Below are 16,161 nucleotides of genomic sequence, written 5' to 3' on the forward strand. Positions count from 1 at the left end.
AAAATTACATGGAAAGGACATGGATATGGAGAGAGGTAAAGAATCAGGGCTGTCAGTGCAACCAGTCCACCGCACTGAATGGGTAAATGAATTAATGAATTGTAGAGCGGCATGAAGAGCACTGGACTCCTAAAGGTTGGGAGACATATCCCTGAGGCTCGGCACCATTCATTCTGTTTATTTGGGCCAGTTATTTAATTATGGTGGGTTGTAATTTCCTTATTGGCCCTTTCCAAACTTTAAAAGCCTTTCAATCAAGCTTCTAATGAAGGTTTTAATAAATTTAATGCTACACATGGTCTGTAGTAGGAACTTAAGGAAAATGCTCATCATCCTTCCTTTAGTAAACCAAAATGGTTAATGTGGATGGCATTAACTTTGCCTGCATGAATCTAGGATACTATGTAGCCATATTTAAACTGAAAAAATTCTAATCTGAATTTGGATATGAAGCAAAGTGCCGAAAGTTCCATTTCCTACTTAGGTCTTTAGTTTTTGCTCCTATCTGATGATTCTTTTAAAGCATACAATATGATAGAATAACATCAAACACTATGACATCTCTTATATGGGAGATGTGTTTTAAGGTCCATTGATGTTGTGCGTTAATAATTCATTGTTAGGATGAATTATTATTCTTAAACTGACTGGAGGAGCTTTGTCAAGTTTGAATAATGCTGATACAAATGTGGGTTAATTTAAACTAGCTGTGATGATTTCATTTATAAAAAGTCTACAGATACTGCAGAAATGAAACCTGCTCTTCATTATACAATATGTAATTATGTGATATATAATGAAATGCTGGATAATTTAACTATAATAATAAAAACCGAGTGAAAATGTTTTAAATGAAAAGTATCTTCTAAGTTTCACAAGAAGAAAATGATTTACTCAAATGGGATTTGTAGATGGTTTTCCGAGTCTGAGGTGACTTATTCTGGTCACTTAGATCATCTCAAAAATTCCGTGCCTAGATTACCAAAATATATTGACGAAAGTGTAATTTGTAAGTCACTTTGACATATAGAATGTTCTGATTCAGATATACAAACATAACTTGCCATATGATAAATGTTTATCCTTGTCATATCTCTGGGAAGCATTTATTTTGGACTGATAATTTACTTGTGGAATCAGACACTCTGGCCTGTGTCATTTCAGAGTCTCCATGTAGACATATCCAAGAAACTGCGCTCAAATCAAGCTGGCCTGGATTCAAAAGTACCAGTTGGTTGTCAGAGTGATTTGGCCGAATTGGAGAAAGAGAGAAGCAAGAGTGGAGCAGCTCAACTAGCAGCCCCCAGTGTAACCACAGGTCGGTGAAGCCACATGTTACTGGTTTTAACTGTTTACATGTCACAAGCCTAATTTACAGATTCTAACTTCCACTTTGCTTGGAATATAAGGCTCCGTCAACGTGACTGCCTCAACTGCAAATCTCACTGAAATGTTTTAGGGGTGTCTGGATGCCCGCCCAACTCTTGATTTCAGCTCAAGTCATGATCTTGGGGTGTTAAGATCCAGCCCAGTGGTGGGCTCTGCATTCATTCGGGAGTCTACTTCAAGATTCTTTCTCTCTCTGCAGCCCACCCTGCTGTGTGCACTCTCTCTCTCTCGAATAAAGAAACAAATCTTTAAAAAAAGAAATGTAGTTTTTTAAGAAAGATTTTATTTATTTATTTGACAGAGATCACAAGTAGGCAGAGAGGCAGGGCAGAGAGAGAGAAGGAAAGAGGCTCCCTGCTGAGCAGGGTCCTGGGATCATGACCTGAGCCGAAGGTAGAGGCTAAGGCGCCTGAGCCACCCAGGCGCCCAAGAAATGTAGTTTTAAGTGCAGTAAAATATTAAACACAATGATAGGTCTGTTCATTTTTCCTTTTTATTAGAGTTTTCTCATTTATGGTTTTCATGGCCAAGAAGTGTTTAATATTGCTTGTATTATCATGACAGTAATGTTTTTAAATTTTTGGAGGAATTAACAAAAGGATTAATGGGGTGAAAAAAGGTTATAGTAATTGAGATGTCTTTAACTTAAAGATGCATCAGATAAATAACCTAATGTAGATTTGAATTACAATAGTTTTGTTTCTAGAGATGATGATCTGATGTTTTTTATCTCTACTAAAAGCAAAACAAGAGTAAATGGACTTCCGGAGAAGTTGACAGCATTCAGACTAACTTCTATATTGTAAAAATCTGGGATGAGTTAGCAAGGGAAATGAGAATTTTCTTTTTTGGATATATTTTAGACACACCAAAGCAGCTCAATATCTATCACACTTTATCTTTGAAACTTCACATTTCGTTTGTAGGAAAATGGAAATTGTAATTATTCTTAAGCATATGGTTTGTTCCTTTCCCCTCCTTATTTGGTTTTGTAGCTAGCACTTTTTTTTTCCCCCTCCAAGGGCATGTAAAAGTCAAAATACTAGATATAAAGTCTCTGAAGTGTTTCTGCTCAAACTCTGTCTGTACAATCTGGGTTCTTTCATGTAGTTAGCTTACTGGCTTTTGACACTTGTATAAAAATATCCCATAGAGCTTTTCTTACTGCCTTTTCATTGACTCTTGTCGAGTGATAAAAATGAAATCCTGGGAAGGGCTTTGAAAACCACGCATATTGCAATTCCTGTAAATTTCAAATATTAATCAAGCATGACTATAAAGAAACAAGTACTGCAGTGAATATTGCTACAGCTTGTTGAGTCTCAAGCCATTATTAATTCATTGAAAACTTTTTTCCCCCCTTAAGATTATGGATCCTAAAAAGTACCAGATAGTGAAATTCCCAAGATCAAAGTTTTTGTTTCAATCATGGGAAACTTATCTGATCTTCCCTGTGTGTGTGTGTTCCCAGGCTGGTGTGGGACAGCCCCAGCTTTGCCCCCTGGATGGATAGTGCCAGGGGTGTTCCAGACCAGGGCAGCACCTACTGGAACATGTTGCCTATAAGTGGTGACTTAAGAAAAAAGAAGGCTTGGAATTACAGTAGTGGTTTTTTTTTTTTAAAAGATTTTATTTATTTTTGTTTGTTTAATTTGAGAGAGAGAGAGAGAGAGCACAAGCAGGGGAAGCGGTCGAGGGAGAGGAAGAAGAAGGCACCCTGCTGAGCAGGGAGCCCAATGCAGGACTCAATTCCAGGATGCTGGCATCATGACCTGACCCAAAGGCAGATGCTTAACCAACTGAGCCACCCAGGCGCCCCTATAGTAGTGGTTTTAAGCAAATGAGACTCCTAACTTTATTTAAGAAGAGTAAAATGACATTTCCCTATTTAGGTTATTTTCGACATGCATTTATTTAGAAATTATTTATCATGTTCATTTGGGAAATAGCTTCAAAAATACAGAAGTCAGGTGTAACAAAAATAAAATTTTTCAAACTTTGTTTTTGTCTTGTACAATGCAATATATATGTCTTTATTTGGCAAAAAGAAAAAAGAAAAAAAGACTCCCTGGATCTCTATTTAACATTTCCATGTTTCCTAGTTCGCTGATCTCAGAATATCTAGTAGCCACCATGGAGTTCAGGAGGAGCAAATGATACCCCTTCTGAACTTTCCCCTTTTTCGTCCTTAGACATAAGTCAGTTCTTTCCTAAATTCTTTTTTTGGGCGAGAAGGGCAATTTTAGAGTCTTTGTAGTACATCCCGGACAAAAACCAAAAATCTTATGAAGACCAGGGTGCTGCTTCTCCAGGTTTGCTCCTTCTGGACAACCAGATCTTACTCTTCCAGTTAGATGACGTAGAACCAATTCAAATATGTATCTAATAATTATACCAAAGGAAATTCTTTATTTTGGAATTGAACAGAAATAACTAGAAGATTCGCTGTGAATGGCTGCACACACACCATGGGAGGAGAGTTTGCTCTACTGCAGCCTGGAGGGCAATAAATTGTACCTCAGGATCACTGCCGTTAGGCCTGGCTCCTCTTCCCTAAGCAACTGATGAAAAGGCTTCACCCGATCTCCTGCATGACCTTCTTCTGTGGGTCCTTGATTCACTCTGGTTGCTTGGCAGCTTGGTAATGCCCACATCTTATTTTAAGAACCTTGTTAAGTCTGTATATTGTTTTGTCCATAAATTACTAAAAGAACAGTCCTCTGAAAGTAGGATGACTAAGTGGCTAACCTTTGGAGTCTGAACTCAGACTGCTGGGTTAAATCTCGGCTCCCACTTGCGAGCTGTATACCATGAGCAATTTGTTAATGTCTCTGTCTCTTTGTTTCTGAAATCGGGTTAATAACAGTACTACACCATTGGCTATTTTGAAGACTACATTAGAGGAAATAGGTTAAAGTTCATATAGGACATCATAGACTCCAGTTGAGGCGTAGCTGTTAGAACTAACTTCTGCATCTTTATGAGCTGGTTGCTAAGAAGAACTTGGCTTCCGGATGGTATCTTCTGCACAGTGCTGGCTGTGCCCATGTGCTGTGGCTCTTGTGGTTACTCATTTTCTGCTGGCACCTTTTCCCTTTGAAAATTGTATCCTCCCGGGAACTCCGTGGCCCCTCGGAATTCCGTGGTCATGGACGGCAAGTGGAAACCTTCTTTGAAGATGAATCACTGACTCCTCTGAGTCCAAGAAACAGTGCAATTTTTCAGAGGCCTGGAAGTCCTGACCTTCCCTAATGGACAACTTCCCCGCCTTCCCCCAGCCTCATTAGCTGAGGAAGAGCACAGGACTCCACTGGTTATTATTTTTGGTAGACAACATGTGTGAAGACCCAATGTTTGTTTTCAGCGACTTGTTTCATGCCTCATTCCCTGGTTGGGACATTTATTGGGAAATGATCTCAGAAACAACACATAAAGGAGGGACAAAAATAGGTCTGAGCAGAGGCGGAAGTTGAGTCATTATACAGTCATGACAAAGACCTTTGCTGATCCCACTGGAAGCTGGTGTGGCTCTTTGGAGTTGTGTTGTGTTGAGATGAAAGGCCAGACCTTTATAGCCCCTGCATCACTCAATCACTGGATACTGCAGCTTCTGAGAAGGACTGCGGGTGAGGTGGCTTCCTTCAGTTGAGCGCAAAGTCTCATGGTATCAGAATATGACCAGCAAGCTGTAAAGAGGATCTGATTATTATGTAGGTCACTCATGAATTGCAGAGATCGCTTCTGGTGGTCTGACTGACTGAACAGGGGTTTCCTCCTTCTGTGTCTTTTAGAAACTGCACTCTGCCAGAAAAGATAGTCGTTTAAATATGCTTATTTGTTTTTGCCCTACATAAATGTTCCCCACTGAGCAAATTTTATACTCTATCCTGAACAAAGTTATCTAATGGAATTTCCTTTCTTTTGAAACTTCAGATATCTCCTTCTAATTATTCCTTCATCTTTAGATTAAATTCATGCCATGACCTGTCCTCCATAAATTCAACTTGTCAAGTAGTGAGAAGACCTTTAGGCCAGAAAACAAAAAGCAGATACCCTAAGGTCTAGTCCCTGCTGTGTCACAGTTAGATGTTTTGCCCTTCATAGACCATTTCATTTTCTTGAGTTATACTTTCTTCACTCAAATAGGAAGCATACCAAGTACTCTTTGTGCCCTGTCAGTTCTGAATGCATGGGATTCTGTGGTCTATTCTGATAACCATCGAGCAATACAACTGTTGGTCATCCTTAAGCAAGATTCACATAGAAGTAATTCACCACAGGTAGGAAGCTACGTATTGTGGTATATTAAATAAGGGAGAGAAGACAAGCTCCATGGAAAAATTCATCACTGATGTCAAAGTAGAAGCTACAAATGAAGAATGTATCCACAGGAAAATAAATAATTTTGAAGATTTTATTTATTTATTTGAGAGAGAGAGAGTGAGCAGGGAGAGGATGAGAGAGACAGAATCTTAAGTAGAATCCCAGCTGAGCACAGAGCCTGCCTTGGGGCTCCATCCCGTGATCCTGAGATCATGACCTGAGCTGAAATCATGAGTCAGATGCTTAACCCGCTGAACCACCCAGGTGACCCCCCAAATTTTTATACTGGGTTTTAACTTAACCTTAATATTTGATCTAAACTTCAGCTTTTACTTATATTATGAGAAATAAAACATGAGGTGGTTCTGTATGGGAACGACTTTGAGAATTAGACAAGACCAGTGCTCCGTCTTAAAGACCTTGACTGATGAATGACAAGAATACAGGCCATCAAGAGACAGGTACTTTCGATATTATAAAACATATTACTGTTTCACAATCTTAATAAAAGCACACTTCAATAAATCAGCATTATTGTAAATAGTGTGTAATTCCAAGCACAATAATTACTTTTACTCCAAAGACTAGAAAGCCTGTTACATAAAATGTTGGATAACTTCAAACTGGTAATGAAAAATCTGGTATATTATTCACCCCTCTATTTAACAACAGTGCAGATTTTTCATCATACAAACAAAACAATGACATGGTAGAATTTCTTTCCTGTTTCTAGGGAATACTGTCTTAGCTTGGAAGTACTGACAGCCCAGAGTAAAATGTTGTAAGATTGCTCTTCATTTTAGAGCAACCTACTTCTCTCTTCTCAGAAGGTTTGAATGTAAAGAATATGCTGGAAGGACAACCCATAGTCATTTCATTCTTTCAACAATCTTGAAATATCATTTCCTATTAGGCAGTTGTGTGAGTACTGACAGCCTTGCCCCTCTTCTTCCCTAGAGATTAATTTATTTCCTGCAGTGCTTGTTCTTCATGAAAAATCGGACTCGTCAGCCTTGCCCAATGGGAGATCTCATCAGCAGAATGTTAATTATAAAAGTAAAATCATATACCAGATTGAAAGGGGAAAAAAAACCACTTCTCTAAGCAAACAATCTTTTTCAGGTCATTTCATTTCTTCTCTTTTCTTTTCACTCCATTCTATCCTCAATCTGTGGCTAGACAGGAACATCAATCACTGGGGAAACATTCTGCAGGATAGTGAAGTACAGAGGGAAATATGCAGGCTTTGCAATCAGGCAGACCTAAGACTGAACTCTTATTTTGAAGAGTGTCACATTTCTTGTGATTTTGTTTCTTTATCTGTAAAATGAGAATAAATATGCCTGCCTCACATGAAATTGTGCATGCGAGTGGCACAGAGTAGACACAAAAAATTTATTATTGTTATCAAGACTCAATCAACAGTTTCTGGTTAGCATCGTACTGATTGCTGTGGCATCATATTAACTGTGTCTCATGTGGGTTTACCACAGAATCTATCAGAGATTTGAAGAAATACAGCTTCCGGCTGTCAGGAGTCAGGAGTGTTAGACCAGGATGGACTATTGAGCAGCCTGTTTGAAGTCCTGTCTTCCTCTCCACTTTCTTTTTCTGTTCACTCCACTCATATAGTTTTCATAATGCTCACTAAATGCTTAGAAACCCATTATTTTTTTCACCAATAAATTCTTGAGATAACCCAAAGGCTGTTTGCTAGTAATTTTGTATCTCCCTACTAGGACTTGACACTGCACTTGAGTTATATTTTTGAAAATTATTTTCTCTGAAATAAATTTTGTCAATTTCTATTTGATTCCATCTCAGAAATGAAACATTGGTGAATTAAATCTTGAGACAAAGAAGAGAATAGAATGACAGCAAAAGAGGGATGAAGTTGAGAAATACTAAACGAAAAATCAAAGTCAATTTTTTAAACCCAAAATGATCACTATTTTCGTACTATAATTATGGTTAAGAAATCTGTTTAAGTAAATTAATTTTTTCTTGTTTTCCCTGTATTTTCTTATGATCTGAGTGTGACACTAGAGAGAGCAATCAAAGCATTATATGATCCAGCAAAAAAAAGAGATGTCGTGGTGCAAATTCATATTCCACCTGAGACCTAAACCACAAGGTTGCTTACAAGCAGAGATGAGCTGCATGCGTGGTGTGCAAATTGTGATAGGTGCTATTCTTTTATAGGGCAAAATCCTACTGTTCTCCAGATCAATGACAGTACCTTAACCTGTGTAGAACAGGGAATTGGATACATATGGTGACCTCTGCCTTTGACGTTTATGGAATCATGCACAAATCATTGATTGATCCTTTTTAATGATAAATTCATTTTTTTCTTTTACAGTATGTTTTTTAAATAATTTTTTAAATTTTTTTATTAACATGTAATATATTATTAGCCCCAGGGGTACAGATCTGTGAATCACCAGGTTTATACACTTCATAGCACTCACCATAGCACATATCTTCCCCACCACCCTCTCCCTACCTGCCTCCCCCCCACCCCCCTGCAACCCTCAGTTTGTTTTGTGAAATTAAGAGTCTCTTACAGTTTTTCTCCCTCCTGATCCCACCTTGTTTCATTTATTCTTTTCCAACACCCACACCTCCCACATTGCCTCTCAACTTCCTCATATCAGGGAGATCATATGATAATTGTCTTCTCTGATTGACTTATTTTGCTAAGCATAATACCCTCTAGTTCCATCCACATCGTCACAAATGACAAGATTTCATTTTGATAAATGCATTTTTAAACTACAGTTTACTTCTAAAAAATAAGTTTTTGAGTCTCTCCCCAATTCCCTAATTATGTTCATAATTAACTTTCAGTTCCTTTTTCTTTACTTCTAACCTTTTTTCTTGTTCGCAGATGAGGATCTTGCTTTTATTCATTATTCCAAACCAATTCTGTTTCTCATTTTATTAAAGAAATCTGTTTTTATTCTGATCAATGAACAAAGCAAAAGAAAAAAGAACAGATGACAATAACTCTCAAAACTTATTGCACTGATTCTCTAAGTTCTTCTGTATAAAAAAATTCACTTAATGAGCATGTTAAAAATACATATTCTTGGAATCTGCTCTCTAGAGAAAAATGGGCAAACTAGCAGTGGGAGAGTCTGTCCCATTGCCTGTTTTTGTATGTCCATGAGATAAAAACGTTTGTTTTTTCATTTTTAAGTGTTTGAAAGATAAAAAAAATATTTTCTGGCACTTGAAAATTACATGAAAGTCAAATTTCATTATCTATATAAGGTTGACTTGCAACCAAAGCCACACACATTCATTTAATGTTGCCTATGGCTGCTTTTATACTGTATCAGCAGAATTGAGTGATTTTGACAGAAACCATATATAAAGCCCAAGATAATTAATGTTGGAACCTTTAGAATAAAAGTTTTCCAACCTCTGCTCTTAACAGTCTGATTCAGTAGTTCCTGGTAGAAACTAGGAATCTCTTCTGACGTGTCTTTTGCAAGACTGTGAGGCAGGGAGTCTTTGGACCACACTTGGAAAAACAACGAGGGAGAAGAGTTATGAAAAACTCTTTCTTCCCACTCATCACACCCACTCTCTCAGCAAATCCTATTGGTTTTATCCTCAAGCAATATCTAGAATATGACTTTTTTTTTTTTTTGCCATGTTTACTGTTGTCAACCAAATCTAAGCCATCATTATTTCTTGTTTGGATTCTTGTATCACAAACTTCCTTCCTAGTCAGTCTGCTTCTGCCCTTGTCTCATACCATCCCTTCTCAATACAGTAGCCAGAAGGAATATGTGAAAACCTTAGATCATATAACACCTTTCTACCAAACCCTCCAGTGATCTCTGTACTTCTCCCCCTTTCTCACTACCTACCTACATCAGCCCCCAGCTGTTTCTCCAAAACTAGACGTATGCTCCATCCTCAACACCTACCCAGACTGTTTTTTTTTTCAAGTGGTGTAATCTTCCCCCAGAGAGCGACATGATGTCCAGCTCCATCTTCTGTAGATCTTTCCTTAGCCCCTGCCTTCTTAGTGATCCCTTCTATAGAGACTTTACTTAAAATTCTAACCTTCCTGTCTGGGGCTGCCTGTCTCCCATATGCCATCCAACATACTGTACGTTTTACTTCTTTACTTTACACCTTTCCCACATGAAAGTACCATGGAGGCAGGGATTTGTATCAATTTGCTGTATCCTCAGGTTCTAAAAGAGTGTCTGCCTTGTTGTAGGTTCTTGGTAAGTATTTCTTGACCAGAGAAATGAGACCCAGACTCCCATTTTGAATTTGGCAGATAATGTGTGAGAACCATCAAACATTTCTTGTGTGCAGAAACAGTTGCCAGGAGTATAAATATAAGACTTGCCTCCAGAAAATGGTGCTATATGATGGGAAGAAGAATAAAGCAGATATTTCAATCTCAACCAATGACTTAAATACAAAAGATCCTAAGAAAAGGCAAGGAGAGGATTGGTACTGTTGTGAGAGTGGGTAGGTACATGAGTGAAAATCCAGTTGAAAAGGTTCAGAAGAGATTCCAGAAAACCGCATTTTGCAGCTGAGTTGCCCCCTACATGTGCTTTACTTCAGGTTCTACTGTTCTTCATCAGCTGGAGCAATTTGAGGAGACTGGATCCCAAAGTTCCTGAAAAGGAAAGTGAGCAGGGTCTGACTAGCGGTGGTTCAAATTCACTCTTTAGGAAGCATTGGCTCTAGAAGAGAATGTAAAGCAATTTTAGATATACTTGAACTTGATTTTTATAAAGTAAGAGGAAATGGAGGCATTTCTTTCACCTTAATCTTCTCATTCAAAAAATTCATCTGATATTACATATATAAAGCTTTATTTTGTGGATTGAATAGTAGGCTATTCTTACAGAGATGCAGATTTTAACTACCAGAGGATACTTTTTAGAGAGGAAAACAAAACTAAACTGCATTCTTTATCTGTCCTTCTGTGGATGAAGTGTTTGGCTTGATCTCAAAGGAGTGTGCTCAATTCCACACCCCTCCGTTAATTTGATCATTTAAGTAAATGTGAATTCAAAAGCAATCAGTGAATATTCAGCTCAATGTCAGAAACATCACCTCCATGTTAGGTTTGTCACATTTCCGAAAGGAAGAGTTGATGAATGCTGGAAGAGTTGAAGCTTTTAAATCAATTAGAATTTTAAAATCTAAATTATTGTCAGGAAAATCCGTTCCTGCACGCATTGAGATTCTTACAGTTTAACACAATAAAGAACTCGGTTTCTATTCAATGTAAAATCCATTGTCAACCTGAATCGGCCACAAGAACATAAGTGTTATTTGGGGCCTTCTTACACTGGATGGAAGATTGGGCTAGATCAGGCAAGGAAAGGCAACTTGTAAGGTCCCTTCCAAAACAAAGATTATTTAAATCCTATTATTTTATATTGAGATAATCTGATTATTCTGATTCCCTCACCTCCCATTTTTCTGCTTAACTATGTCCTATCTTAAATCAGTTTATTGACAAGGGAGAGTGAGACTAATAACTGTCAAGATGACAGATTGAACTTTCAGACTTCAGGCTTATTATAGTTTTATGTGAATATGAGATGATAATAGCAGGTAATATTTCTGTAGCACTTTATGTTGTGCAAAGCACTTGCAGGACCATTATTTCGTTTGATATTTCCTCAACTCTGTGATTCACTTATTATTATCACAACTCACTTCCTGATAGAGAAATGGAATTCAGACATTCCACCAGATATACAGCTTGTAGGTCTTAGAATTAGGAATAAGTCCTAGTTCTTCAGATTCCCCTTCTCTGTCCTACAATATCTTGATTTTATTTGCCCTCCTCCCCTTCCCCAAGAAAAACAATACTGTAGGAGAAATAATGTTGTTATCCCTTTTTACTGATAAAGTCACAAAGATTGTAGGTGATAGAAGTGGGAATTAAATCTGGGCATACTGCCTAAAAAGCCTGTGTTCTTTCATCTATAATGTATACTCGATGGAGGGTAGTTTTATTACTGTTTGTGATGTGAGGAAGACCTAAAAATCTAAAGGTAGCAGCTGGGGCTAGCAGATAATGAGAGAGAATAAAATTAAGAAGACTATGGAATCCAGGCTTTCTCCCTTTAGGCCACGGACTACCCACATCCCACCATGTACTCCCAACCCCAGCCCTAGTTAACACTGGGAAGTGTTGACACAAGAACATAAATTGAGATTTCCAGGGAAATTAACATGGGGTGTGGAGAAATTCCACTTCTTTCTGCTTTGACATCTCTTTTCTTCTTCCCCCGTTAGTCTATGAGCTCCTCAGAGGTCACAAAGCTATATTTTGTCTTTATATTTCACACTTATAATAAAAATAGCTAACAGTTTGGGAGACAACTTAAACTTCTTAGTGTTAAATGTAAAATTCTTTACATCTGTCGGTTCATTTCATCTTTGTCATAACCCTGTAAAATAGGAATTATTATCCCTTCCCCCTTCTTCATTTTAAAGATGAGGAAATGAGGTGCATAAAAGCTAGGTAACTTCTTTAAGATTACAAAGCTAGTATATAGCAGAAAAGGAAGAAAGAAGGAAGGAAGAAAGGAAGGAATGGAGGGAGAGAGGAAGGAAGGGAGGAATGAAAGAAGGGGGGTGGTGGGAGGGGAAAGGAGGGGAGGGAGACAGAGAGGGAGGAAGAGAAAGAAGGAAACAACAAAAGGAAGAAGAGAGAGATGGAGGGAGGAAAAAAGGAAGGAAGAAGTGGAGGGGAAAAGAGGAAGAAAAGGAGGGAAGGAAGGGAGGAAGTCATAGGCAAATGAAAGCTCAGAGTTAAGAGCCTCAGAGTGTTCCTCTTCAGGGTCATGTGACTAACACTTCACAGATCACTAGTACAACGGAAGTATGGGAAAGCAAGAGAGGACTGGTCTTCTGTACCTCTTGACCATTAGAGTGCACGCTGTTAGAATTTTTTTTTAACCACCCATCCGCCATGTTCCACAAAGCCATAATGGAAAGGAATGAAGTATCTTGCTTGAACACACAGAATTCCTATCTACAGTGTAGCTTGCTTTCCTTGAGGGTTTGATATGATGTTATTGTACATTAATGTCAAGTCCGAATATGTTCATGAGAGGGTAGGTCACTCTGCTTATGCTTGAGACCTGTTCAGTTTAACGTTTATCATTGCTCTTTTCCTGCTCTGCAGTCTTTAGAACACTACTAGGTTTGGGCTCCATTCTGTAGGCATCGTGGCACAGCCAAGGTGATGGGTTTGCAATCAGACACTTTTAGAGCACAATCAAGCTTCAGTCTCTTATTTGCTGTGTGATTGCTGGGCAGGTCTCTTCATTGCAGATTCGGTTTTTTACCTTATGCTACCTGCATACTGGAGTTTTTATAAAGATTAACTAAAATGTAAAGAAAAGCACTATGTAGCCAGAGAAACACTTTGCAAATTTAAGGTATTATGTCCAACCTCATAGAAATTTCTGCCTTGAGTTTACATTTCTTCCTTGTTTAGTTTAGTTTACTTCAGTTTTGTTTTTGTGTGTTTGCCTCCTCTTAATGTGCTTCCAATTATTTTTCAAAAAACATACATGCCTGTGAGTGTACTATAAATAGTATTTGAAAGCACATGGTTTCTTTCTTGACTACTTCCAATACATATTTCTGATGAACCCCTCTTATTTTTCTTTATTTACAGAAATCTTCAAAAGTAAAAAACATCAAAAATAATGAGATGCCACTGAAGCCAGTTGGGCAGTGAACATAAATGTTGCAATGGAAAAGTAAGCTTAGCCTTCAAGTGAAGACAACTGTTCCCCAACAGACCTCAGAAGAAACTGGCCACTGCAAAGGAAAAACAAAAACAAAAACAAAAACCTCAAAAGTTTTAACAGATAATACTTAAAGAGAAACCTCTGATATGGGATTCACATAGTCTATTCTGTTGTGCCCAAATCTGTATATACTGCTGTATTGTTACTTAGGACATATTTATTTAATGTGCATACTTTTTTGCAGTTCTTATTGTCCCTTCCACTCATGAGGCAATTGAAAATTAATTTTATCTTTCAGTTTCTGAGTAAAAACCGGTGGAAAATAGAATGAAAGCTCACCAAATATTTTCAGTTTTTCAGGATTTGTTTTTGCCATTTTTCTAGAATTATCATCATTTGTGCTAAAAATAACTTTAAAAAATAATTATAACTGAGAGTGATTTGAGATACCTAAGTATCTTATCTGATCTCCTTGGAGCTGTGAAAATTAGTTTGATTTCACATTTTCAGTTTGTTTGTAAATAAGTGTTTGAGGCTTAATAGCCAAAACTATCATGAGTCATGGGAATTCTCTATAACTTTCTCCCCTGATTCCTAACAACCAGAGTTCATAACTGCAGTATCACTGAAAATCTGATAATATGCTGTATTTTTAATGTACTGTATACTAGATAACACTTTAGATGGATGCTTGTTAAGACTATAAGAAAACAATCTCATTTATGTATTGTTATGTATTAAGTTAGAGGAACAATATTATTTTGCCTCTAGCAAAATGAAGAGACAGAGAAATGATCTTGTTAGTTACACAGGAATTTAATGGCAAGCTTTGGGCTTTGTTCATAGGTCATGCTCCATACAAAAACTGTTGGTTAATCCCTTATCTCATAATTATTTTGTATTAGATAGAAAACTTTTTCATTGGTTTAGTACCAAAGAATTTTGGAAGACAACAAATCATGAAACATCTTCTCAACAGGAAAACAAAAACAAAAACGCAGTAAGAGATCTTTCACACAGTGTTTATATTCTGATTATAGCTTACTTCCCCTTAACCTGTTTTTCTTTTTAAGCGGAAATGAATTCTGATTTCCAATACCCTAAAGATCATTTAGTGACTTGATGTGATGTTATAGTTTCTTATTTATAACTTCTGAATTTTCTGAGATGGTTTCACCTTTACTTACTTATTTTTCTGGTTTGTGCCCATAAGAAAAGAACTTTTCAAAGCTTACATCCCCACATTTGAATTCCACAGAAAATCCTTTCTCAACTGAGCAATGTTGGCAAACTCCTAAAACTCATAGGCCAATTTTCTGTTTTCCAAAAAACAGTGAATAATTAGTGGTTTTCATTTGGTATATGAGAACAAAAAAATTATTACTTTTAGTAAGTACAGTCCTCTGATAGGAAAATAAAGAGAATGCATGCCTTAGGTTTGGTCATTAACCACCTGGGTCTTTCTAGGGGACATCGTCTATAAACTTCTCTAACTTAATACAAATCCTTTTAGGTACTTTGCTTTGAAAAGTGTTAATCAACGTCAAGTTCATCTGTGGAAGATTTTGGAAGGTTGAAAATAAATTTTCTAACTTTCTTTTGTGTGTATGTGTATGTCTGTGTCCTTTATCATGTTTAACTGTGGAATGACTCATCTTATTAAAAACTAAGTTAAAATTCTTTAACTGGAATTGAATTCAGCTTTTCACACTAAGAAGAAGGCCTCCTGTGTTAAAGAAGCCACAAGCAGGAACCCAGAATTTGCCCTTCTGCTACAAGCAGGGATCCAGAATGCTGGACACAATGACCAAAGTTCACAGTATGGTCAGGCTGTATAGATAGCTGCCAAAACTCTCAATTATTAGTATTGCCCTCCTCTTAATAGAATCAGGCAAGCAACTTTATGAAGGGGATGAAAGGGAGTGAGAAATGAACTAAAGGTAAATTTTTTTTTGAGATGTGTTTGGTCTTATAATCAGGACTTTAATATAAAAAGTGTTTGTTTTAAGATCAAGGTCAACATTAATGAGACTTCTGGATGTTTATCCAAAGGCTCAAGATACATGTACTTCTAAAGGGAAGAGGATATATGAAATTTGTGGGACTATCTCCCAAGAAGCTGGAATACTAACAACTGAATCTGATAAAATGAACATATAAAAATACTTCCACAATTTTACCACTTCTACTGCTTCCACTTGTACTAACCCTATAGCCAGTCTCCTATTCTCACTGCCAATCGGTCTATTCTTAATGAAGTGGCCAGCACGATCTCATTAAAACACATTAAAAAAACACACACACACATTATTTTACACCACATTGCTTCCCACCTCACTCAAGAGTAAAAGCCCAAATTCCTAAAATGATCTACAAAGTCCCACATGATTTATTGCTGTCACTTCCCTGGCCTCTTCTCAGTCAATGTTCTTAAGCCATGCTGGCCTCCCCACTGCTCATTCGACACGCCATGACAGTCTGGCTTCAAGGCCATCACATTTGATTTCTCTCTGTGAGAAATGCTTTTTCCCAGATATCCACACACTTCAGTCCCTTGGGTACTGTACAAATGCCTGCCCAGAAGACACTTCTTCAAATTATAACCTCAACCCCACTTGGTTCTTCCTATCTCCTTCCACACTTTATTTGACTTTCCTCCTTAAGGATTGTTCCTATCTAACATGTT

At 37.5% G+C, this 16,161-nt stretch overlaps 1 protein-coding gene across 2 annotated transcripts in view; it reads left to right on the top strand.

Moving 5' to 3' along the window:
- Positions 1-15,072, top strand: part of THEMIS (thymocyte selection associated) — a 189,224-nt gene extending 174,152 nt beyond the window's left edge. The window contains exons 5-6 of one of the 2 annotated variants that reach the window (XM_032339576.1): positions 1,165-1,318; positions 13,400-15,072. In XM_032339576.1, the coding sequence (XP_032195467.1) occupies positions 1,165-1,318; positions 13,400-13,431 (186 nt within the window). In that variant the 3' untranslated portion in view covers positions 13,432-15,072. The remainder of the gene's footprint in view (positions 1-1,164; positions 1,319-13,399) is intronic. The other variant, XM_032339577.1, reaches the window with a different exon arrangement.
- The last annotated feature ends 1,089 nt before the right edge of the window (positions 15,073-16,161 follow it).

The sequence above is a fragment of the Mustela erminea genome, chromosome 4, assembly GCF_009829155.1.
Source record: "Mustela erminea isolate mMusErm1 chromosome 4, mMusErm1.Pri, whole genome shotgun sequence".
NCBI lineage: Eukaryota > Metazoa > Chordata > Mammalia > Carnivora > Mustelidae > Mustela > Mustela erminea.